Source organism: Podarcis erhardii (genome assembly GCF_964252035.2).
Source record: "Podarcis erhardii genome assembly, chromosome: 15".
In the NCBI taxonomy this organism is placed as follows: domain Eukaryota; kingdom Metazoa; phylum Chordata; class Lepidosauria; order Squamata; family Lacertidae; genus Podarcis; species Podarcis erhardii.
Genome location: NC_138505.1, coordinates 23121495 through 23147960, shown reverse-complemented (window position 1 = coordinate 23147960; position 26466 = coordinate 23121495). Strand labels below are relative to the sequence as shown.

General features: G+C 47.4%; 1 protein-coding gene across 2 annotated transcripts; it reads left to right on the top strand.

Annotated features, from left to right (window-relative positions):
* Nucleotides 1–1935: 1935 nt before the first annotated feature.
* Nucleotides 1936–25452, top strand: TMEM233 (transmembrane protein 233). 2 transcript variants are annotated; one of them, XR_014151418.1, is made up of 4 exons: nt 1936–2512; nt 15102–15236; nt 23263–23910; nt 23961–25452. XR_014151418.1 is itself a non-coding variant. In XM_081842177.1 (3 exons), the coding sequence occupies exons 1-3, from the start codon at nt 2291–2293 to the stop codon at nt 23272–23274; spliced, it is 369 nt and encodes a 122-aa protein (XP_081698303.1). In that variant the 5' UTR covers nt 1936–2290; the 3' UTR covers nt 23275–25452. The 2 variants fall into 2 exon arrangements, 1 of the variants encoding a protein (XP_081698303.1); XM_081842177.1 differs by having other exon boundaries at nt 23263–25452.
* The last annotated feature ends 1014 nt before the right edge of the window (nt 25453–26466 follow it).

Sequence of the window (26466 nt, the reverse complement as noted above, 5' to 3'; positions counted from 1 at the left end):
ATCCAATCCACACACCATCAGCCTCTGCGCTTTCTCCCTCGTAATCATGTCCCTCCCTGGTTTATCAGGAAAGGAGAGCAATCTGCTGGAGAGAGTGTGCGTCATTTTGGAGTAAAGAAAGACCAGTGTACTGTGCAGTTTTCCAGTGCCCCATTGACACATAGAATCATAGATTTGGAAGGGACCCCGGCGGTCATCTAGTCCAAGTCCCTCCACATAGCCATCCCTGAGTGGGCTCGAACCACCAACCTTCTGGTTCACAGCCAGACACACTGACCTATTATGCCAAGAGATGTGGATGTAAAACAGGGGTCAACAACCTTTTCCAGCTGTGGGCCAGTCCACCCTCAGACCTTGTGGGGTGCCGGACTATATTTTGAAAAAAAGAAAATGAACGAATTCCTATGCCCCACGAATAACTCAGAGATGCATTTTAAATAACAGGACACATTCTACTAATGTAAAAACACACTGATTCCCGGACTGTCCGTGGGCCGGGTTGAGAAGGCGATTGGGCTGGATCCGGCCCCCGGGCCTTAGTTTGCTTATCCCTATTGTAAAGCATTGCTTGATTGTCATGTCTCACACAGGAAGCTGCCCTATATGAAGTTAGACCACTGGATCTATCTAACTCAGTTCTGTCTACACTGGCTGGTAGTGGCTCTCTGGGGTTTCAGGCTGAAAACTTTGGCAGCCCTACTTGGAGATTGCACCCAGGACTTTGGAAGTGTTGAGAAGTAACTCAGCTTGCACCGAAGGCTGATATGTCTGCATGGGAAAGAGCTGACAGAGGGGAAACTTCCACACACCAGTCTTCCTCTTGCTCTGAAGCAACTGATTTCAGTGGTATACTACCACTGGCTCTGGAGGTTCAGGTCACATCTACGCAACACATTTAGAGCACATGGCTTCCTCCCCAGAAATGGTTGTGTGGTTAAGGGTGCCGGGAATTCTAGCTCAGTGAGAGGTAAGCTAGAGTTCCCAGGACTGGGAAGCCGGCCATGTTGAATTTGCTTTAAATACATGGTGCGGATGTGACCATAGGAGCCAACTCCTTGGGGCTGAGGGGTCTTTTCCGCACCTCCAATAAAATATTTGAGGGGCAAATTAAATTTTGTGAATATATAAATCCCCATTCATAAGAGGACAATTGGACCAGAAATTATTAAAAGAATGGGAATGCGCTAAAGAGTATATGAAAAAACATTGTTCTGGAGTAAGCATATCAGTATGTAATGAATGATACTTTGCAGGGTTAAAGAAAAAGATAAATGATGTAAAAAGTATAAAGATAGAGGTAATCTACATTAGACACAACAATTTAGAAAGAGTAAAATTTTTGAGGTCTTGGAACAAAGGAAGGAAGTCAATATGTGTACATGTATGTAATGACTAGATTAGAATGAAGATATGGTTTTATCTGTAGATGTGTGTGGTTTCTTTTTTTTCCTTTTTTGTGTTTTGTTCTTCTTTCTTGTTTGTATAGTTTTATTTTGGATTCAAAGTTTGTAATTTTTGTTGTAATTTTGCATTGAAAATAAGATTTAAAAAAATAAAAAATATATATTTAAGGGGGGTGCCCCCCAAGTTAATGGTCATTACCATTCAAATGGTTTGTGGGTGGGTGTACCATATCATGTGATCAATGGGGCTTACCTCCACCCCCCAAGAATATATTTTATTCAAATTGGCACCCCTGGATGTGACCTCAATCATCCCTTTGCCATCCTGCCTGGGAAGACCGTCTAGCCATCCTGGCTCAGAGCCATTTCCCCAGTCCTCTCCTCCCCCTCCTCCCATCTCCCCACAATACCTGATTGGGTCGAAGAGCTCCGTGTAACTCCAAAGTGGGCGTCCCTTCCCTCCAATCAGACGGCGCTACCGAGTGCCTTGGTGCTGCTACTGCCGCCGCCGCAGCCGCTGGCCACACCAAAGGCGCTTTCAGTCCTTGCTGAGCCCGTCGGGAGCGATCTCTTCTTCCCCAAGCCGCCAACCTCTTCGGCTTGGCCGGGGAGCGAAACCTGAGAGTTTGCCCGGGATCGAGGTGGGCTTGGCTCGGTCTGCCTTTTGGCTGCCGTCCCTGAACGGAGACAGGAGCCAGGAGGAGAAGGAGAAGGAGGAGAGGGGCTGAGCGAGGTCAAGCGGCTCCCTCTGCGGCCGACGGAGCAGCTCTTTCCGCCCCAGGGACAGCAGCAGCAGCAGCAGCAGCAGCCGTGCGCTCCTCCTCGGCTCGCGTCCGCCCCGTCGAACTTCGTTGCTCCCTTCTTCTCCTTCTTCCCGCACCGGCTTCATGGAGGGCTCCTCTTCGCCGCCGCCCGCCTACTCGGACCTCAGGCGGGGCCTGGGGAAGAGCAACAGCGGCGCCGACCTGCAGATGAACGGCGACGAGGAGGCGCCGGGCCCCGAGGAAGAGGAGATCCACGCGCCCAAAAACTACCTGTGGCTCAGCATCCTTTCCTGCTTCTGCCCGTCCTACCCCATCAACATCGTGGCCTTCGTCTTCTCAGTGATGGTAAGCCTTGTGTGGTTTTTTTTGGGGGGGTGAGTTTAAGGGGGCGACGTCCGGGCTGGAGCGTCCCTATCTCCACGATTGCGCCCCTCCCCAGTTCGTCGCCTCCTACTGGACAGCTCTTACTTGGGAAGGGGAAGGACAAAATAATAATAATAATAATAATAATAATAATAATAATAATAATAATAGTAATAATAATAATATTTATACCCCGCCCATCTGGCTGGGCTTCCCCAGCCACTCTGGGTGGCTTCTAAAAAAAAAAATTAAAATACTGTAATACATCAAACATTAAACATTAGGGTTTAAAAGGTTTGTATTCAGCTGGACCCTACTCAGAGTAGACCTATTGATTTCTTTCCAAGCCCTACTCAAGAGAACATTGGTTGGACTCAATGGGCATGAGGTAGCCATGCCCATTGGCTTCAGGGGGTTTACTCTTGAGTAGAACCAGCACTGGAGAGATTCGCAGACATTAAAAGGACACCGGTTAGCCATGTTCCTTACTTTTAGTGGGTCTAATGACAACCCCAGCTGACCCGTGATTCCCCTGGACTATAGAGGGAGGGGACACAACACCCCCTATGAAATTTATTTTGCAGAACCTCTCCTTTCCAGCTTCAGTCTCCACTGCATCTTTAGATTCTGATCCGCTGCAGGTGTAACTCAAAAGTCCCATGGAGTTCAAACAGGGGCTTGCATCTAAGGAAGCATGGATGTAATGGCAGCCCGGACCTACAGTATTAATGGTTGGCCCAGAAGCAAGCTTCCTGGGTGATATTTAGCTGGGCTTAACTTTCCAGGAAGTGCAATAGATGGTTTCAAGATGCAATGTTAGGGAGGGAGCCTCCAGATGTCCTGTCATTCCATTGTCAGTCCACACTTCCCCAAGCATTTCTGCACTACTTTCCTTCCTGAAAAAGCCCCCCTTTTTAAAAAAGGCGAATTTACTGCCCAATAACACTTTAACCCACTTCTAATTGCTCAAGCCTAAATTTGCAGCTATGCAATTGAATCTTTCTCCCAAAAGAACCACAAGCTGTGTGTACATATTGTTGGCTTAAAATCCAGCTAGGTTGTTCTTTTCCCCCCAGTTGGGATCAAAGCCAGGGTGGGTGTTTTTTTTTGGGGGGGGGAGTGCAGTATTTTGTAAAAAAAAAATACAGAATCATAGAATTCTAGAGCTGGAACTTGCTCAAAAGGGTTGTCTAGTCCCTACTCCCTGCAATGAAGGAATCACAGTTGAGGGTAGATTTTATCATTATTTATTATTGCATTTCTCTCTCTCCCCTACCTTCGTCCCAAAGGGGTTCAGAGCAGCAAAAGGCAGGATAGATGTGGATTGAGAGTGCAGTGGGTGCAGAGTAAAAAGGAAATGTGTGTTTACACAGCCCCAATCTGGAGGGGACCTGAGTTTACTCCGGATCCTAAGCACTGCGGAGTTCAGTGGGGCTCACTCCGCTGTTGGTGCAAGCCTATGTTAAGGTTGTAACCTTTTGTCTCAAGATTTTGTTATCAATACAGTGGTACCTCAGGTTAAGTACTTAATTAGTTCCGGAGGTCCGTTCTTAACCTGAAACTGTTCTTAACCTGAAGCACCACTTTAGCTAATGGGGCCTCCTGCTGCTGCCACGCCACCGGAGCATGATTTCTGTTCTCATCCTGAAGCAAAGTTCTTAACCCGAGGTAATATTTCTGGGTTAGCGGAGTCTGTAACCTGAAGCGTATGTAACCTGAAGCATATGTAATCCGAGGTACCACTGTACTGGATAGAAGTTGTGGTTTTTGTAGTGCAAAGATGCTGCTTTTCAGTCACTTGCCTTGATTATCAGTCTTGTTTCTGGAACTTGTTCTCCTTCTGGTTCCCAGTCCATACAGCAACCAGGGTGGTGTGGCGGTTGCGGCATCAGACTAGGGATCTGGGAGAGCAGGGTTCAAATCTTCCTTCCCTCACTGGGCAACTTTGCGTCACTTCCTAACTCTCTCTTGGCCTAGCCTACCTCACAGGGTGGTTGTGAGGATCAAACAGGGGAGGGGAGAAGAACCTTTGAGCTCTTTGAAAAATGGGATATAAGTGCAATGAATAAATACAATTTCAAGAACATGCACCATTGGTTTTGTTTTCAGAGAGAGAGAGAGAGAAATTTCAGATAATGAGCGGCGAGTGATTGTGTCTTGTACAGCACCAGGCATAGGAAAGATAGAACAGCAAAGTTAAAACCAGAGAGCCAGTGTGGTATAGTGGTTAGAGTGTCAGACTAGGACCTGGGAGACCAGAGTTCAAATCCCCGCTTGGCTATGCAGCTCACTGGGTCACCCTTGGAGGCCAGTCACTCTCAGCCTAACCTACCTTGTAGGGTTGTTGTGGGGATTGAATGAGGCACAGGAGAAGCACACACACCACCTTGGGTGGATCTGGGTTGACCTGGGATTCGGGTGGATCATAGTGAGGCAGCCTTGGATATCCTTGGCTTGGATCAAGTCTCCCTGCAGCAATCCAGGGCTGTCAAAATGCAAGGCAAGGAAAGCAGGGAGGAGGAGCCCTGTGTGACTCTGTAAGGTTCCTGAATTGGGTCAGGGCCTGGATCCAAGTTGGGTGCAAGACAGGACGGGAGACCTGCTCAATCCTCACATGCACACATGAGGAAGATGTGCACAAGTCTTTTATAGTGGTGCATGGTTTGTTGGCAAGTTGTCATCCTTGTTGTTGTTTAGTCGTTTAGTAGTGTCCGACTCTTCGTGACCCCATGGACCAGAGCACACCAGGCACTCCTGTCTTCCACTGCCTCCCGCAGTTTGGTCAGACTCATGTTTGTAGCTTCAAGAACACCGTCCAGCCATCTCGTCCTCTGTCGTCCCCTTCTCCTTGTGCCCTCCATCTATCCCAACATCAGGGTCTTTTCCAGGGAGTCTTCTCTTCTTATGAGGTGGCCAAAGTATTGGAGCCTCAGCTTCAGGATCTGTCCTTCCAGTGAGCACTCAGGGCTGATTTCCTTTAGAATGGATACGTTTGATCTTCTTGCAGTCCATGGGACTCTCATCCTTACCCCCTGGCAATTCTAAACTTTCTTCTCATCCCATTCACTATTCTTTCCATTCCAGTGCCTTAGGTGTGAATTTCAGAACAGAGGGTGGTGAACTCCCTTGCCCTGTGTTCTGGCAGATTCTAGGCTATATGGAAGTGAGATCCAGGAAGCAAAGATGGTTTAGGAGCTCTATCCTGGAAAAGGGTGTGAGATCGGCTCATCGGTCCCCTCTACCCACCCTGCAATAAAAAAAAAAAATACCACAAGCTCTGGGGTCCTGGTAGGATGCAGTTTGTGACCAAATCTATAGGTTTATTATAGCAAACTTAAAGCAGAACTTTTAAATTCTTGAAGCATAACATTTCCAGCAGCTGATAAAAATGATCACCAGTTGCTCTGATGAAAAGGATGCATTTAAAGGATGATTTTGAAACTTCTGTTTTCTCCGTCATTATAATATCTCTCTTTCTCTCTAGGAGGTGAAGATCTGCGGCCCATTTTGGCCCATTTTGCAGTTCTGCCTGTCTCAGGGGTAGAGAGTACACCTTCTGCATGCTAACTGCTGTCTCCTTCCCGACATTGGGGTAGGGTTGGGGTCAGTGGTATGGCATCTGCCTTGCATTCAGAAGGACCCAGGTTTAATCCCCAGCATCTCAAGGTAGGGCCAGGAAAGACCCCTGTCTGAAAGCCTGGGAGAGATGCTGCCAGGCAGTGTAGACAATACTAAGCTAGATGGACCAATGGTCTGGCTCGGTTTATGGCCGCTTCCTATGTTCCTAGCTGCCAACCCAGAAGCCCAAGAGGAGTGTGAAGGCAGAGGTTCCTATGGCCAAAGGCCCAACCTAGCCCTGGCTGTCATTTACCAGTTTGAAAGATTTTGACCCCTGATTTTCAGCCAGGGTGAGGGGAAGCTTCCCAGAGTGGCTTACAGCTATCAGTAATAAGACTTGGCTTATAAGCTAAAAGATACAATGCAAAAGGAAAAAGGAGGAGGAGGGAGGAGGAAGAAGCAAATTCAGGTGCTAGGTCTTTGCTCTGAAGTTCTTGTAACAACCAGCTGTAATAGGTCAAGAAGAGGAGGTGCCAAAAAAAGTCCCGTGTGTGCATGTGTGTACATGTGTGTGTGTGCGTGCGCATCCAGGTGCACAGAGGATTTGGGAGATCAGAAATGCTTCCAGTTGCAACTCTTTTTTCAATAAGAGCAACATTGGACTGTGCATATGAGACCCTTCTGCAACAAATGTACATTATATTGTTCTCCCCGCATTGATTGCTCACTCAGTTCACAAACCTCCCACCATTTCCCTGCCCCCCTAGAGCTCCCCCTTCCCACCTCAGGTGACTGCTAAGCTCCCTATTCTTCCCCATTTTTCTCTTCTATTCTGCAGTCTCACTCTGCACCCCCATTTTCACAGGCATGCCCATGACTCTGCCCCCACTGCCAAGTTCCTTCAGTTCCCTCCATCCCTACTTCACACAAACCTCTGCTCTTGTTTTCAACCGCAACATTTCACCTGTCAATGCCCCTCCCTCCTCGCTCCCATGACATGGCCGCTGGTGTTGTGCAGCTTGCCTCCTCACCCCACCCTAACTTCCTGCAAATTTGGGATTTTGATGCGAGACCCAGAATGGCTACGTGACGACAACCTTACATTTTTATGCATATAGGAAGATAAGTGTAGAAGTGTGGGTGGATATGTGCACGACACGGACCATCCATTCCGAGAGAGTCCATTTAGCCAACCTAATGGGTTGCGGTCCATTACTTGCGCGAAGGGAGAAATGGCTGGCCGTTTCAGAGCCCTGAGGGATTAGGAGAGGCTAAGGGTGTGTGCTTGTGTGTGCCAAAGAACCTCGAAGCACGTTCCGTCTGCAGTTGGCAGGACGGTGGACTGGAGACAGAAGGTATTTCGCTAAGAGAGATGGCTTCTCCCCCATCTCTCTGGGGACCATAAAGCTTTCAAGCAGCAAGGGTTATTTGAGAGCTCAAAAGAGATGCCTCGAATCACTATACAGATATCTCACCCTGCTGATCTGCTCTTTAAATAATGGGTACCATTTTCTCGCCATCAGAGTTAATGGCTCAACAAAAAACAAGTACGAATGGCACCAGCCCAGTACAGCAATATCCAACTGCCTTGTCCACACTCGTTCCTCTGCATCAAAGGTAGGGAACCTCTTTCAGCCTGAGGGCCGCAAATCCCTTCTGGGCAATCTTCCAAGGGCCACATGCCAGTGGTGGGTGGAGCCAGAAGGAAAACTGGGAGGAGCAATAGATGCAAATTGGACCTCTGTACAATAGGCTAGTTTCTACACACACACACACACACACACACACACACACACACACTCATAATCCAGGCAAGCAAGAGGCACGATCACAGTTCAAGGACACATTCCAGCCAGGCAAAACACTCAAGGAGGGTGCAAAGCAAGGCTGGTAAGGGCTGTGGCCTGGGGAGGAGAGATGTGGCTGGAGAGGGCTGTGTGATATAGGCATAGGTGTAGCCAGGATTTATGTTGGGGGGGGGCAGGGCACCCCACCTGGCATCATCGTCCATCTGGCTTTGATACCTAGGACATTTGGAATGAAGGGTCTCAGCTGTTTTTAAGTGACTTTCTTTTGAACCCCAAGTGCTCAGGAAAATCTGTCCAATTCTTTCTCCAATTTCTATTTTTAGTTAAGTATTTTTATTTATTTATTTGATGGTCATGGGGAGAGTCTCAGGGGCCATGTGGAGGGTTGAATTTGGCCCCCAGGCCCAAGGTTCAATAGAAGCTTATAAAATTATACAGTGGTACCTCGGGTTACATACACTTCAGGTTACAGACTCCGCTAACCGAGAAATATTACCTCAGGTTAAGAACTTTGCTTCAGGATGAGAACAGAAATCGTACAGTGACAGCAGCAGCAGCAGGAGGCCCCATTAGCTAAAGTGGTGCTTCAGGTTAAGAACAGTTTCAAGTTAAGAACGGACCTCCAGAATGAATTAAGTATCGTATTTTTTGCTGTATAAGACACACCAGACCACAAGACGCACCTAGTTTTTGGAGGAGGAAAATAAGAAAAAAGATATTCTGAATCCCAGAAGCCAGAACAGCAAGAGGGATGGCTGTGCAGTGAAAGCAGCAATCCCTCTTCCTGTTCTGGCTTCTGGGATAGCTGCGCAGCCTGCATTCGCTCCATAAGACGCACACTCACTTCCCCTTACTTTTTAGGAGGGAAAAAGTGAGTCTTATAGAGCAAAAAATACGGTACTTAACCTGAGGTAACACTGGACACAGCTGGGAGAAAGTGGATAGAGAAAAGTTTTTCTCCCTCTCTTTACTGCTAGAACTTGTGGATATCCAATGAACCTGAATGTAGGAAGATTTGGGTCTTCTTCCTGAAAGGTTAAAATGGAGCTTGGCTCTAAGCAATGAGGAGGCCTGAGGCCCTGCAGAAATTCAGGTGAAGACAAACCTCTTTGGTTAGGCTTTTAAAGGTGGAGAGGTTTGATGGGTGAAGGACGTCGCTGTTCCTGCATTACTTTATGCAGGGAATGTATGAGAATTGGTTCAGATTATTTCGTTACATGGTGGCTGTGATGGTGCAGAGCGGTATGATAGCACCTTAATAAATAAAACGAAACAAACGTCTTTAACCGAAGCATATTTAGCTTTCTCTCCAGCTGAAAAAGCCTCCCACAGTGGTTGACAAAGATCAATAACAAGGCAACCCTGATTTTTTAGAGTTGCGGCCTAAAAGGCACGTCACAAAAGGAAAAATGAATGGGGAGGGAGAAGGGGGGAAACCATAGAAAATACGTGAAACAGAAGGGGGTGGGGGAGAAATGAAGCCATTTCATTTAGGAGAAAACAAACCACAATCCTTAGATCTGATGTAACACAAAGCCAAGGCTTCTTGGTTTGTTTGTTTGTTCTGCTTCCACCAGTGAAGGATAGAAGAGACGGCAATTGGGCAGTTTATACCTGCCTGCTGTTCTTTCACAATAAACCACAATAAGCCATAACATCTGGCTTATCATTACATGCAAAAATGGCCATCAACTCATACAAGTCTGGGTAGGGGAACTTCAGGCCCAGGGGGCCACAACTGGCCCTCCAGCCATCCCTGCCTGACCCATGGCACTCTCCACAGGCCACACCCTCCTAGAGGTCAAATTTAAATATGTTGCTCCACCCAGTTGTGCTTCTGGCCCCACCCATTTGTCCCCCAGAAGGTTCCCCAGGAAGGCAGGAGGCCCTCACTCCCATAGAAGCTGCAATATATTCATTTTGTATTGTCTTACGGATAAGCTCTTGCAAGGCTCCCACAAAACCCAAGTGTAATGAGAAGCGCAGGAATGCCCACATGATATATTTGCTGCATTGCTTCTGAAAAAGGGCCAGAGGAGACACTTGATCCACTAGCAATTTCCCTCCGGGCCTGCAATTCAGCTAATGCCGCATGCCGTCATCGCATGTGCAGCTGAGTAGACCTCTGCCTAGTTTTGTAGCTGATAGGATTTATTCTGTCTGCAGAATGTCTTCTTGAGGCGCTGGCATTCTGAAAAGCTTGCATCCGTCATGAATCGCCTGTGCTCCCAACCTGCCACGATTTATAGCAATTCCTATGAGGGGAGGAGAAATAGGATGCCTTATACAGTGATACCTCGGGTTAAGTACTTAATTCGTTCCAGAGGTCCATTCTTAACCTGAAACTGTTCTTAACCTGAAGCACCACTTTAGCTAATGGGGCCTCCCGCTGTTGCTGCGCCGCCGGAGCACGATTTCTGTTCTCATCCTGAAGGAAAGTTCATAACCTGACGCACTATTTCTGGGTTAGCGGAGTCTGTAACCTGAAGCGTATGTAACCTGAAGCGTATGTAACCTGAGGTACCACTATACTGAGTCAGATCGCTGATTCCAGCTAGCTCAGAATTGTCCGCAGTGGCAGGGGAACCTGGGGCGGGGTGAACCAGCCAGCGGCGCCTGCGCAACATCCCATACGGTCGCTGTGTGAGAGGCAGCCCGTATAGACGGTGTGCGAGAGCGGCAGCCCGTGTGAATGCCACGTGAGCAGTGCCCATACTAACTGCACACACGCCCTCACAGTTGGGGGGGGGAGCGGGCCATCTTGTCACTCCCCGAGTGGTTCCCAGGGTGGCCCATCCATGCCGCCCCCCACTTCATACTCCCTTGATTGTCCGTCTTGGGAGTTATTCTGCAGTAAAGATGTTTGCACCTTTAAGAACTGTTTCTGTGATCTCTGGGCAGATTGGGTACAGCTGGTCATGACTACAAAAGGAGGAAAAGTTGCAGTTTGAACTTGGCCTGTAAGGAAAAACACCCACAAGCTTTGTTGTTTGTTGTTTTGTAATAAAACCTTTATTTGATTTGGTTTTACACCGGTCTTATGGTGTCAGAGTTTCTGTCACCTGCCACCAGAAGAAAAATCCCCTCTAACAGTCCGCACTGATGGAAGTCTCTCCTAGCCCTATCTGGAGATGCCAAGAATTCAACCTGGGGCTTTCTGCATTTGAGGCAGATGCTTATTTATCATGGGCTGGCCAAGTCGGGAAAATGCAGAGGGAGGATATGGGGGAGGCCTCCAGTGGGATGTGGTGCATCTGCTGGGAGTGGGGGAATCTGCTAGACAAGGATTGCAGCGTGGGGGGCTTCCTCAGCCTGCTCTCTCCCCTCCTCCCTTTCCACGTTTGGCGGGGAACCGCCGTCAGACACAGCTGTCTGATACTGGGAATAGCTCTGCCTTCCCAAAAGAGAATAGTTCACCAGTCCCAGCCACCTCTCAGGTGGTAGCGACTTGTTCCCTGTCACCCAAAGCCAGGATGTGCTGGTCCCGGGGGGAAGGTTACCGTTGGCGTAGTCAAAGTCCGGTCCTGGGTCAATAGCCTGGAAACAGTTCCGAAGGAGCGGGGCGAGGTCCGAAGCAGGAAGCCGGGAGGGGACAGGAACACTGGAGGAACAGGACTGGATGCTGGCCGAAACAGCTCTTCATCGACGTTGCTCCCGCCACCTGGGACCGGGCTGACTAGCCTTTATCTTCTCTGAGGCCAGGGGCAGTCCCGGCCCCCAGGAGACCCACCTCTCTTGGCCTTAAGGCAAGCACTCCTCCTGGGAGAAACCAGTTCCCTTCGCCTCTCTGCCCTAAGTCTCTGCAGTTCAGGAGAGGCTGAAGGGTTACTGGGCCCAGGGGGAGACTCACCTGCAGGCACTGAGTCCTCAACCACCTCTGGAGCCAGAGTGGAATCACCTGGTGCCTGCTCCTGAGGATCCGGCACAGGTGCAGGCGCTTCAGAATCAAGGCCCTGCCCCAGTTCAGCTGGCCCTGGAGGCGGGGACTCCTGTGCAGGCTGGGATTCCTCTGGTTCAGCCTCTGAATCGGAATCCCAGGCCATCACACAGGAGGAGCCCAAAGAGAAGGAAGCAGAGGGCTCTGCCTACTGAGCATTGCAAGAGATTTCAGAAACTCTTTCAGCCTTAAGATGAGTGCACCCTGTTCCTATATTCAGGGTAGCCATAGGATCATCTTTCAAAGCTTTGCCAGTTGGAGCTCCTGCCTTTGTTGTAGCTGTTATTGAGGATTAGCAAAGAGTATTGCCTAAAGTGCCTTAAGCCAACAATCTGCCTATATACCACAATAATCTAAGCATAAAAGCCTTTGGAAAGCGTGTATCAATTTTCTTCAGCAACTGGGAGCCAGGACAATGCTCTGCCACTGAGCTATGGCCATTCTCAAGATTGCATCCCGCTCTGATCTGAGGGACGAGTGGGGAGGGGAAAGTTCCAGCACCATGGAGAGCTCCAAGCAAACCACTTGTTCCATCAAAGGTAGAGGGGGATCGAAGTCCTCGTGTATATTCATGAAAACAATATACAAACGTGAATTAAATTAGGGTAAATGTCTTGCAAAAAGAGATGTATATATTTGCCCAACAGGCATGCAAAAATCTGTCTATATACCTTAAGAAATGTCCATTTTGGTGCATTTTTAAAATGTTGATGCTGCCATATTGATTCACAATGGTGGCCAATATCAAAACATAGTTAAAAAACCGCTCCGTGATCTCAGGAACCATTGTGCCAAATTGCTTGTGTCACCTTAAAGGTAGAGGTAAAGGTAAAGGGACCCCTGACCATTAGGTCCAGTCGTGGCCGACTCTGGGGTTGCGGTGCTCATCTCGCTTTACTGGCCGAGGGAGCCGGCATACAGCTTCTGGGTTATGTGGCCCGCATGACTAAGCCACTTCTGGTGAACCAGAGCAGCACACAGAAACGCCGTTTACCTTCCCGCCAGAGTGGTACGTATTTATCTACTTGCACTTTGACGTGCTTTTGAACTGCTAGGTTGGCAGGAGCAGGGACCGAGCAACGGGAGCTCACCCCGTCGCGGGGATTCGAACCGCCGACCTTCTGATCGGCAAGTCCTAGGCTCTGTGGTTTAACCCACAGCACCACCCAATAAATAGAGGATTTAGCTTTTTGCCCTCAGCTTTCATCTGACCTTTGTGTAGTTTATATCCCAGGAATTGAACCTAGAACTTCTAGATGTTGGTGGCCATCGCTGGCTCTTGTGGGAGTGAGTTCCGTAGTTTAACTATGTCCTGTGTGGACAAGTCCTTTTATCTGTCCCAAATCATTCAGTTTCATTTTATGTCCCTGAGTTATAGCATTAGGAGAGAGGGAGAAAAGCTGTTCTCCATCCACTTTCTGTGTGCCATGCATCATTTTATAAGGTTCTATCATGGCACCTCTTTCTCTCCTTTTCTCTAAACTAAAAAATCCCAAATGCTGCAAATTTTCCTCATGGGAGAGTCATTTAAACCAAAGTCAGCTACAATTTAGGAGCAAATAAATGTCAGTAAAACCACACCTAAAAATAGTTTGCCCTCTTACTCAAATGCCTGGCCAGTACAATGATATCTCTGGCCTCCAGGTAAAACCAGAATCCCGATCTGAAGAGAAACCAGAGTATAAAAAACCAGAATCCCTTTCCTCCTCCCCTCTACCTCGTGGTGCTCAGATGCATATTCTCTCAAGTGGACAGCCGAGCCTTCGAAGTGCAGCACTTAGTTAAATTGCTGTGGGATTTATTGATCAGCGATGGTGGAGCAATGAACCGTACAACAAATGCAGCAGTAATAATCAGCTCCTGCATAAATGGCCGCTTCGCCCCTGGCGTTGATTGGGAATAGCCAGTGTGGTGTAGTGGTTAGAGTGTCAGGCTCTAGCACTCGGGGGGTAAAGGTAAAGGGACCCCTGACCATTAGGTCTCGCTTTACTGGCCGAGGGAGCCGGTGTACAGCTTCCAGGTCATGTGGCCAGCATGACTAAGCCGCTTCTGGCGAACCAGAGCAGCGCACAGAAACGCCGTTTACCTTCCCGCCAGAGCAGTACCTATTTATCTACTTGCACTTTGACGTGCTCAGGGTTCAAATCCCCCACTCAGCCATGGAGTGTATTGGGTGACCTCAGGCCAGTCATTAACCTACCTTGCAAGGTTGTTGTGGGGATTAAATGAGGAGGGAGAGAACCACATACACTGCCTTGAGCGCAGCAGAGAAAAAAGTGGGATATAAATGCAATGAGTACATAAATACAGTGGTACCTTGGGTTACATACGCTTCAGGTTACAGACTCCACTAACCCAGAAATAGTACCTCGGGTTAAGAACTTTGCTTCAGGGTGAGAACAGAAATTGTGGTGCGGCAGCAGCGGGAGGCTCCATTAGCTAAAGTGTTGCTTCAGGTTAAGAACAGTTTCAAGTTAACAACAGACCTCCGGAACGAATTAAATACTTAACCCGAGGTACCACTGTAATAAATAAAATTATAAGGAAACAAAAAAAGAAACCCAGTACCTTTTTGAAATCAGTGGTTAAAATCAGCACAGCTTTTAAAGGTTCAGTCCACCTTCTTGATTCAAAATGGTTTCCAAGCATATCCAAGCACAGACCAAAACCTATGATCTTGATCACAGGAACCATTGCGTAAGATTTGGTCACGATCTCTTTTAAGAGATGTATGACAGCTTTCCAAAATATATAGTAGATTTGGGTGGAGGGGGAGAGAGGACAGAAGAATGAAAAAACTGTGAGCTGGTTGTCAAAGTATTATGCTGATGATTTATTCATTACTAAATTGATACACAGCCCTTCCTCCCCAAGGATCCCAGGCCAGCAAACAGATACAAAACTGTAAAAAGAAAAACATTATAAAACAGATTAAAATGTTCTAAAATCAATTCCAGTCAAAAACATACTTCCATCCTATCCTCTCGAGGTGGCCAGGTGTGGTATTCTTCATTCACCAAATGCTTGGGTGAACAGGGACATATTCTCCTAGGGAGTTAATAATGATAGAGACAAGCACACCTGGCTAGAGAGGGCATTCCACAACTGGGGGGCCACCACCAAAGAGGCCCCGTCACAGGACAGTGCCAACCACGCAGCCTCCAGCAGCAAGGCCTCACCCGCCAATGGTGGCAAAAGGTGTGAGAATGGAGGCACAGGTTGGTTGGTTGGTTGGTTTTTTAATGAAAATCACATTTCTCCTCTGCAGGCATTAAACAGTTACACACAGGGAGATATAGAGGGGTCAAAAAGACTGGGCCACACCGCACTCCTGGTTGCTATCGCAGCGATCCTCATTGGCCTCGTGTTGATCGGTATCCTTTGTGCAGTTCATTTCACTACGGTAAGTCAGATTTCGCCATTCTCCAGCCAACGCGCTAGAACTTGATGCCATTTTGAACAATGCTGCTCATTTGCGGAGAGGGGAGAGATGAGAGGGAGGACAGTTTTTTCCAGTACTGTAGTGGATACTCACAGCAATGGCAGCTTCTAAGATTATGCTCTCTTCTTTAATCTGTGTTTCTTGTGCTCCTGCATGCTTAGAGGGGCAGGGGCAGCACTCAGGAGTTGGCTTTGCTGGGTATCTACGAGTGCCCACATCCCAGTGTGTGGACCACTGCCAACTCCTGGAGCTCCAGGAAACATGGATAGGAGATGAGAAAAGAGGAGATGGCCTCTGCCCACCTTGCCCCCTTCTCTTTGGGCAGAGTGGGCCCAGAGGAAGAGGGTCAATCAATGGGGAGCGGTGACTTGTAATGTAGCGGCAGGCTCAAAGCCACCAGCCCCTTCTGAGGTTATGCAGCCTTCTAAAAACAATCTTATTATTTTTCAATAATTAGGGGTGCATTGCAACAATCAATGCAGATCTCCACGGGTTGCCTTCCAGCTAGTTACACAATGTTCCATGCACGTACATGGGCAAATGATTTGATATCTTCTTTTGGAGCAAGTTACATTGTGTTTTCTGTGAAGGTTCATTGGATGAAACAGAACGTGCACCCCATTCCCTTGAATCTGGAGCATCTTGGTGTTTCCAGTCTTCCCAAATGCTTGGGCTTTGGAACAGCTCTGGATTTTATTTTATTTTTAAGAATTTTTATTAATTTTTACAATTTGGCGTAATATTCACCGAAGTCAACATTTTCCCCACAACACTTCCTCGGAATGACAGGCATGCCTCAGCGATACTCTGGTTACCTAGATTCATAAAAACAAAAACAAATAAACACACACTGATAAAGTAACACTATATGTGGAGATTCTTCGAATCTTGCGACTTCCCGCCTTCCTGTCCACGGAGTCTTGTTTTAAAACATCTACAACTGCATATTAGTTTGTACTCCAGTTATTATATCAAACCATATTATCCATAATATTTTTTTACACTACCAGTATGTCAAAATCCTGCTCTTGTTTCCATCTGCTTACAGTGGTCTCCTAAATAACTTGTAAATCCCCCCCCATTCATTTATAAAGATTGATCCTCTTGGTTTCTGAGTTTTCCAGTCAGCTTTGCCATTTTGGCATAGTCCACCAGCTTGGTTTGCCATTTTTCTCTGGTAGAGAGCAGCTGTGGATTTAGGGTGGTGTGGGCTGCCCCCCCCCCCAGCACACAGGATGCCCAGCCTAGGAGGTGCAAAACAACAACAACCACTTATATTTATAAGGGTACCTGGTGAGAAGATCCATAAAAATCAACTGTACCAAAAGGAATTATTGCGAAAATGATAAATATTTCTGGGGCTGGGGGAAGCATCAAATTTTGTTCTCACTCAGGGTGCCATATTACCAAGGTCCGCCCCTGTTTGGAGCAGAATAACTCCTCCTCAGGTATTCTTCCCATGCACCTTCTCCAGAGTGACCCTAGGAGCCGATCCTCAATGGCTAACTCGCCTCCTTTCACTCCAGTTGCCTTCAAGAGCCAGTGTGGTATAGTGGTTAAGAGCGGTGGACTCGTAATCTGGTGAACCGGGTTCGCTTCCCCGCTCCTCCACATGCAGCTGCTGGGGGACCTTGGGCTAGTCACACTTCTCTGAAGTCTCTCAGCCCCACTCCTCACAGAGTGTTTGTTGTGGGGGAGGAAGGGAAAGGATGTTGTTAGCCGCTTTGAGATTCCTCAGGGTAGTGATAAAGCGGGATATCAAATCCAAACTACTACTCTTCTTCTTCTTCTTCTTCTTCTTCTTCTTCTTCTTCTTCTTCTTCTTCCAATCAGCACATAGCGGGAGAAGGCTGCTTATCGGTAGCTAAAATAGCTCCTCTTTCATGCTGATTGGGTGTATCCGGGAGTCTAGTGACAGGGACCCTGCTGCAGAAATATGAATGGGTCTTTGACCCCAACAAGACCCCAGACCAAAACACCACTGGGCAACTCACAGGCTCTGGTTAAATTCCCGAGAAGCCAAAGCTTTCATTTTAAGAAATAAAGTCTCTAGACCTCATGAGCTGAAACTAGTGGAGCTGTTTTTTAAATACCAAAAAACAAAACAAAACAAAACACCCGCACAAAAACAGATCAAAGGAGCAGGCAAACAGCCCAAATACATTAAAACATTATTTTGTGATTTCAGGTTCTGAATGAATAATAATGAGACTAGTGGTAGCAATGACATCTGAGTGTGCAACCCTATGCACACTCCCCTGTCTCCCCATAAATCTTAGTCCTTCCTCCGGATATCCTGAGGAGGAGGAGGAGGCCAAAGCTGCAACCCTATCCCCACTTACCTGGGAGTAAGCCCCATTGTACCCAGTGGGACTTCCTTCTGAGTAGACACGGATTGGATTGCACTGTAAAGACCCCAGAACTTCAGGTCAGGCTGCATCGCCAGCTGGCAGCCTTACCTTGTCACGATGTAGGATCTGAAAGGGAAAGTTGCATAAGGGAAAGGTGGAAGGAAGTGGATAAATTTAGCCCAAAGAAGATTAAGGGGGGGAATTCCGTCAAGTATCTAGAAGGAAGATAGGAAATGCTTGTGCTTTCAGCCTAAGCGGCGAGGAGCAGAGGCATCTTCCCAGAGGTATATGGTTGGCAGCTGCAAGGAAACGATGCTGGGTGAGGTGGACCTTTGGCCTGATCCAGAACCCAGGCCCTCCCTCCCGTGTCAGAGCCAGTATGCTTCTGAATTAACAGTTGACAAGGGGAAAGAAGATAGAGGAAACTTTTCTTCTCTCCTAACACTAGAACTGACCAACATCCAAGGAAGCGGAAGATATGGGATGGATTAAAACAGGGGTCAGCAACCTTTTTCAGCCGTGGGCTGGTCCACCATCCCTCAGACCATGTGGTGGGCTGGACTATATTTTGGGGTGGGGTGGGGGAAATGAACAAATTCCTATGCCCCACAAATAACCCAGAGATGCATTTTAAATAAAAGCACACATTCTACTCATGTAAAAACACGCTGATTCCCGGACCGTCCATGGGCTGGATTGAGAAGACGATTGGGCCGCATCCGGCTCCCGGGCCTTAGGTAATAATAATAATAATAATATACAGTGGTACCTCGGGTTACATACGCTTCAGGTTACATACGCTTCAGGTTACAGACTCCACTAACCCAGAAATAGTGCTTCAGGTTAAGAACTTTGCTTCAGGATGAGAACAGAAATCGTGCTCTGGTGGTGTGGCAGCAGCGGGAGGCCCCATTAGCTAAAGTGGTGCTTCAGGTTAAGAACAGTTTCAGGTTAAGTACGGACCTCCGGAACAAATTAAGTACTTAACCCGAGGTACCACTGTATTTATTTATTTATACCCCACCCATCTGGCTGGGCTTCCTCAGCCACTCTGGGCTGCTTCCAACAAAATATTAAAATATAGTAATGCATCAAACATTAAAAGCTTCCCTAAACGGAGCTGCCTTCAGATGTCTTCTAAAAGTCTAGTAGTTGTTTATCTCTTTGACGTCTGATGGGAGGGCGTTCCACAGGGCAGGCGCCACTACCGAGAAGGCCCTCTGCCTGGTTCCCTGTAACTTGGCTTCTCGCAGTGAGGGAACCGCCAGAAGGCCCTCGGCGCTGGACCTCAGTGTCTGGGCAGAACGATGGGGGTGGAGACGCTCCTTCAGGTATACTGGACTGAGGTTGCCTACCCCTGGATTTTTTTTTTTAAAAGGACTTATTCATGCAGCACATTGTTAACCTGTGGAACCCGCTGCTGCAGGAGGCAGTGATAGCCACCAACGTGGATGGCTTTAAAAGAGGATTAGACAAATTCATGGAGGAGAAAGCTCTCAGTGGCTACTAGACATTATGGCGAAGCTTTGCCTCCACGGTTGAAAGCAGGAAGTGCTTCCCAATAGCGGTTGCTGGAGACCACAGGAGGCGAGAGGGCTCTTGTGCTCACGTCCTGCTTTTGAGTTTCCCAGAAAAGGCATCTAATTGGCCACTGTGAGTACAGGATGCAGAGGGCTAGATGGGCCTCCTTTGGCCTAGATCCAGCTATAGGGCTTTCCTGGCGTTCTTATGAGTGTGAAACAATAAGGTTGATGGCCTGAACCGTAAGAATGGGGGCAGGGAATGAAGGGAAGGCTGGTTTCACACATGCAGGTTCACGGCAGTATCATCAGGTCTGCACTTGTAGGTCAGAAGCAGCCATGGTGGCCCAACAGCCATAGGCAAAGGTGTCCCATCACCTCATTTTCCCACAGAGATGGCTCACCCACTCAGCTGAAAGGGGATGGATGTAGCTCAGTAGTAGGGCATCTGCCTTGCGTACAGATGGTCACAGGTTCAATCCCTGACTTTGCCAGGTAGGGTTGGGAATTTCCCCAGTCTGGAACCCTGGGGAGCAGCTGCCAGTCAGTGCAGACAATACTGAGCTAGATGGACCAAATAATCCAATTCAGTATAAGGTAGATTCCTGCAGCTGAATAATCCAGCAGGTATCATCAATCCTTTCAGACCCACAGCCCACTTTTAACCCAAACAGGCTTTGGAGGCCTCATTTCTTAATCGTTCTCCATCTATTTGCATGGCTGTGATGTTTCTGTTGTGACAGAAACTAGTGGGTCCCAGCTGACCAGCTGAAGACCAGTGATGCACAGGCATGTGTGAATCTACTCATGGGTGCTGGTTGTGCAAGTTGGGTGCAGAATTCAGGAGCGGTGGGGACCTCGATTTTCATTAAAGAGGGGATTTAAGTTCCTAGTCCCTAAGACTATGACGAACATGTTGAAAGTGTAAAGCAGGCATAGGCAAACTCGGCCCTCCAGATGTTTTGGGACTACAACTCCCATCATCCCTAGTGGTCATGGATGATGGGAATTGTAGTCTCAAAACATCTGTGGGGGGCAAGTTTGCCTATGCCTGGTGTAAAATCTCACGTGGGCAGAATCGGGGTGAAAGGAAAACCCATGAGTCAGGAGGTTGTGCTTGGATGCCTGCAGAGCTCCTTACCTATTGCTGTGACTAGTCAAATAAGGTATGCAAGTGAGCAGAACAAATTATCTAAAGAAATACAGTATTTTGAAGTGCAGTAAGCCCATAACTTGTGTGCAATCAGCTTTATGCAAAATAAAATAAAAATAAAATAGAAAGGGGGTGGGCATCCAGGAAAAAAGACTTTAGCAATCCCACTTGCCATTGGACTTACAGTTTTTTAAACTATATGCAGTTTTGGCTTTAGGGGAATGTACCCCCTGTGTAAATTGTGGGCTTGCTATATGCATCCCTTTCAGTAGGTAGGGAATTGGGGAGAGTGGATGCAAAAGGGGACCGTGGCTCCTTCACCTTTAACGAAGACAGGGGCAGGAGCCTGCCACCCTATCCAATTAAGGATTGCTCACGTTGCTACTTATCTCCAGAATCTTCACAGCACTCCTGTAAGGTAAGCCAAAGACTAGCATAGCCAAAGACTGTAGCCAGAGGTCCTGCACCTTTAAGAGCTGAACGGAAGAGGGGATTTCTATTCTATTAAAGCTGTAAGAGCATTTTGCCTCTGTTGTATTTGGCTACCTTATTACTACCAGGATTGTGAAACCTGCGACCCTCCAGATCGCATCATCTCCAACTCTTGGCCACCTGGAAACTGCAACATAAAAGACAGCTTTCCTTGACACAGCCTTTTGGTTATTTCCCTCCCACCCCCTGTATAAAAAGCTCTGTGTCAATGCCCTATGCAGGTCCCTAGATGCTGTTGGACTCCAACTCCCATTGTCCCTGACCACTGACTAAGTTTGCCAGGGATGATGGGAGTTGGAGTTCAACATGTGGAGCTCCAAGGTTGGAGAGTGCTATCCTGCGCTCTCATAGAGCAGCCTTTGCTAACCTGGTGCCCTCCAGATTCTGTGGAATACAACTTCTTCGAGAGCCAGTGTGGTGTCGTGGTTAGCGTGTCGGCCCTGGACCTGGAAACCAGGGTTTCACGTGAAACTCACTGGGCCCGTTGCTGCCTCTCAGCCTAATTTGCTTCACAGGTTTGCAGTGGGTATTAAATGGGGAGGGAGAGAACCACATACAGTGGTACCTCGGGTTAAGAACCTAATTCGTTCTGGAGGTCCGTTCTTAACCTGAAACTGTTCTTAACCTGACGTACCACTTTAGCTAATGGGGCCTCCCGCTGCCACCGTGCGATTTCTGTTCTCATCCTGAAGCAGAGTTTTTAACCTGAGGTACTATTTCTGGGTTAGTGGAGTCTGTAACCTGAAGTGTCTGTAAGCCGAGGTACCACTGTACGCCGCTTTGAGCTCCTTGTAGAATAAATAATATAAATATAAATGCAAGAAAGAAATAACCCTGAAATATCTGTAGGGCACTCTGTTGTCAAAGAGAGATTGCAGGGAGATGCCACTCGTGGATGGGCACTGGAAGTTAGTTCCTCTGCTGGACAGCCAAGTCCTGGGTGTCTGGCAGCCTTCGCTGGCATATTTACATCGCTGGCTCTTCATCCTGGCAGATGGAATTACCAGCTGTCCCCAAAGACACAGGAGCAGCAGAAAGGGCTGTGGTGGGATGTTTCTGCAAGACACACAAGTTGAGATGGGCATGAACTTTTCACCTCTTTCTGCTTGAGGAGGACGGGTTGTGTGTGTTTCTCTCCCCACAACCGAAACCAGAGCTCTCAAGAAACTTCCTAAATAATTAGGCCTGCATGCTTGAAACTGTTTATTACTTAGTCCTTTTTTAAAACATCTGCCCTGGATCTTCCAATAATCAGCTTCGTTGCATGTCCAAAAATTCTGCTGTCACTAGAGAGGGAGAAAAAACAACCTATCCATTTCTTCATGCCCTGCATAATTTTGTGAACCTTTATCAAATCCTTGCTCCCTTTTGCTCTAAACTGGAAAAAGTCCATAATACTTTGCATTGGATGTGGTAGAAATTGTGGGAGGCACACACTTACACAATCCATTATGCACAGCAGTCCTTTGGGGTCTTTTCCCTGTGCAGCAACTGCTATGAGGGAGTCTCCTGGTGGAAACCTCAGGGGTCAGCAAATTTTTTCAGCAGGGGGCCGGTCCAACATCCCTCAGACCTTGTGGGGGGCTGGACTATATTTGGGGAGGGGGAATGAACGAATTCCTATGCCCCACAAATAACCCAGAAATGCATTTTAAATAAAAGCACACATTCTACTCATTTTGGAACTACAGTTCCCATCATCCCTAGCTAACAGGACCAGTGGTCAGGGACGATGGGAACTGTAGTCTCAAAAACAGCTGGAGGGCCGGAGTTTGCCTATGCCTGTAGAATCTACCACTGAGCTGTGACTCTTCTCTCTCCTTAACTATGACCTTCCTTTCCCCTTTAAGTCAGGTGTGGGGAAACTTTGGCCCTCCTGATGTTGCTGAACTACACCACCCACCACCCCTGGCCATTGGCTCTGCTTGCTAGGGCTGATGGGAGTTGTAGTCCAGCTGGGAGTTGTAGTCCCCCTTTCCTGCCTCTGCGTTACAGCTGTGCTTTGCCGCTATGAGCACCAGCGGCTCTGCTAATTGCCCAGGGTGTGGCTGATTGCTTCTTCTATGTTAAAACAAGGAAGGCTTTATGAAAACACCAAAAAACAAAACAAAACAAAAGCCATTAGTGAATATCAAACCATTTCCTGACAGTCAGGAATGCATTGATTTTTCGAGATCGCCCTGATACATAATTCAGCACGAACTGGCAGCGAGATGACAGCTACCAGTGGAGACTTAATGCTTCTGATTCAAAAGAGTATTGAGCCACTAATGCAGTGAGTTGTTTGTTTAATGGGAACAAGGGCTATTAAATAATGTGTCCATTAGGCCTTGAGGATGAATAATTTAAATAAGGCAATCAAACTTTCTAACTTTCTCTTCTTCTTCTTCTCCTCTCTCTCTCCCCTTCCCGAATTCTCCTCTTCTCTTTGTGGGAGGGAAAAACCACCATTATTTTTAACACCAACGCAGCACGTCATCTGACATCCAAGACTTAGGATGGGAAGCGTTGCCCGTCTTCAAACCTCTGGGAAAGGCACAGGGAATCTCTGGCAAAGGGAAGGAAAACAAGGATCCTTCAGTCCAGACGGTTTGATTCCAGTCGCTGGTGAATAGATTGCGTCCGCTATCGTTGTCCACAGTGCTGCGTAAACCGAGACGAGCATCAAAAAGTATTTCTTAAGGAATGCTGTTAATAGAGAAATGCTTCCAATTCGCTTTTCAAACCCCCAAACTCCAGGCCTCCGTTTTCATGTATGTTGGAGGTGGTACCTCTATTCCTGCAACACACACAAACGCCTCTCCCTCCATCCTACATCGTAGGCATTCAGGCTCACCCTTGTGTGCAACATCGCCCGGGTCAGTTGGCTGGCTGAACTTTTTGGATCACTGATGGATGCAAGGACCGAGCTGGAGGAGCAGGCCGGACAAGGTGATTTTTGGGTTGACTTCTGCTTCAGGTCCATTTACCCCATTGGAACCTCTCAGGATAAAAAATGAGAATGCTTTCCCAGCCCATCATACATCTTTGATCTACTGCGGCTCAACCCTCTCTACAGCTTCAGAGTTATCATCTGAGTTTCTCAGTCTAGCATGGATATTTAGAAAGCTACCTTGTTGGTCCAACTTGCTTAGTATTGTCTTATGCAGCCCTCCAGGGTGTCAGACAGAGTTCTCTTGCTTAGTATTGTCTTATGCAGCCCTCCAGGGTGTCAGACAGAGTTCTCTCCCAGTCCTACCTGGAGATGCTTGGGACTTGAATCTGAGACTTTCTGCATGCAAAGTAGATGCTCCACCAATCCACTCTCTTTCTTCCTGAACTGCCTTCTCTCCAGTCCAGCTTTCTCCCTGCTCTTTCTCCAAAGCAGGCTTCTTCTTTTGCAGGAATGTTTTGCTATCTCTTTTTACAGACTCCCATTTCTTTGATCAGGCCTCTGCTATGTGTTTGTGCTTGTCCGGCGGTGTATGATGTCATGTGCGACTCAAGAGGACAACTCATCCTGAGAGTCAGGGAAGGATTAGAAGGATGGTGCTGGTGAAGAGAGATCAGCCTGGCTTGCTCATGTGCCTTCAAGAAATGAGCAGGCGGAGCTTTCCTCTGCATGGAAATTACATTTAAACCACCTAACTTCCCCCAAAGAATCCTGGGAACTGTAGTTCTGGGTATTGTAATCCTGGGCGTTGCAGTTCGGGGGTAAACTACACTTCCCAGGAATCTTTGGGGGGAAGCCATGTGCTTTGAATGTTAAATTTGTAGGCAGAACACATGACTGAAAATCAAGCTTCAGTTAAAGGCACCAGCCAACTTGGGGGTGGCTGTAAATTGGCAAGTGAAATGTAATCCGGCTTGACTTATATTTTGATACCCTGTAGGATAGGCATCCCCAAACTCGGCCCTCCAGATGTTTTGGGACTACAGCTCCCATCACCCCTGGCTAACAGGACCAGTGGTCGGGGATGATGGGAACTGTAGTCCCAAAACATCTGGAGGGCCGGGTTTGGGGGTGCCTGCTGTAGGAAATACTCTTTTCCCATGCCAGATCCTGAATGGAATGGGTTATAGCCAATGGTCAACCTACTCAGAGTGGATCCATTTAAATTAATTGACATGTTTAACTGAATTCTATTAATTTCAATTGGCTAACTCCAACTTAGTTGGATACAACAGAATGGAAACTTTCTATAGGGTAAGGAGAATAAATTCTATTTTATTTATTATTTATTAAATTTGTATACTGCCCTATAGATCAACATAAAATGCATCCTCCCACCTTTACAAGTAAGGAAATATAAAAGTTTTATCCCTTCCCTTCCATCACCGTAATCTAACTTAAGGGATGTTACAAGAAACTTTCCCCAAGGGATAAAGGGTAATTGTGATCACCCTGTGTCTGACTGTGGATTTTATTTATTTTTTAATTAACACTTAAATGTCATGTCTGAAAAGGGGGGGGGGGTTCAATAAACTTGTATTGGTTTGTATAATTCTTTGTTCAAGTAACTTTAACGTTTTCTTGAGGACTTCTGTAAAGGATCTGCTCCCCAGCCCATGGGACACAACAGAGCAAGAAAAGGGTCACTGAAATGATTGTGGGAATGGCTGAAGCATTTTCCTTACAAGGAAAGGCAAAAATAAAATGAAAAGCACATGGAAGAAAGACAGTGAAGGATGATAGTGGTTTATAAATTTATATGTGGTGTAGAGAACAGAGGAAGAAAGGATACACACACACCCCTTTGGGTGACTGTTATAAGAAAAAAAACCCTGCTCCTTTCCCCTTATAGGGTACCCAAGAGGGGATGTGGGTGGCGCTGTGGGTTAAACCGCAGAGCCTAGGGCTTGCTGATCAGAAGGTTGGTGGTTCAAATCCCTGCGACGGGGTGAGCTCCCGTTGCTCAGTCCCAGCTCCTGCCAACCTAGCAGTTCGAAAGCACATCAAAGTGCAAGTACATAAATAGGTATGTACCTTCCGGTGGGAAGGTAAATGGCATTTCCGTGTGCTGCTCTGGTTCGCCAGAAGCGGCTTAGTCATGCTAGCCACATGACCCAGAAGCTGTACGCCGGCCGGCTCCCTTGGCCAGTAAAGCGAGATGAGCGTCGCAACCCCAGAGTCATCCGTGACTGGACCTAATGGTCAGGGGTCCCTTTACCTTTATCTTTAAGAGCCTGTATAGAGTCCTTATGTAGGTTCTCTATCGGTAGGAGAAAATAACAGAGGCCAGCCCAGAGAATATTGTGAAGCAAAGCAGCTAGTAAGCCTGATCGTTATTGAACTATGGAAACAGGGTCCCCACTCACCACATGCAAGAGGGAGAGAACCCTGAACAATGGTGTGCGAGCTCTTATATAAACTTTTGAAATTGCCACCCTGTAGCTCAAGACCACCCCCCAATACATCATGCACACATCACAGAAGGGGCGGTCTACAGCAGAATCCTGTCTGGCAGGAAACCTGGTGATCGGTTTAGCTGGACAGCCTGGCCATTCGTTTGTGATGATAAATACTGTACTTAATTCCTGAGTCCAAATCACAGTTTCACTCTATTCATACCCAATGTGCCCTTAAGGCAGGATTTGTGAGCACAGAGACAATGGGGAGGCTTTTCCCACTTCCATCCAAACTGCAGAGGTCACTGAAAGAGTCAAAATGGCTTTAGGACTGTTTTCCTGTACTG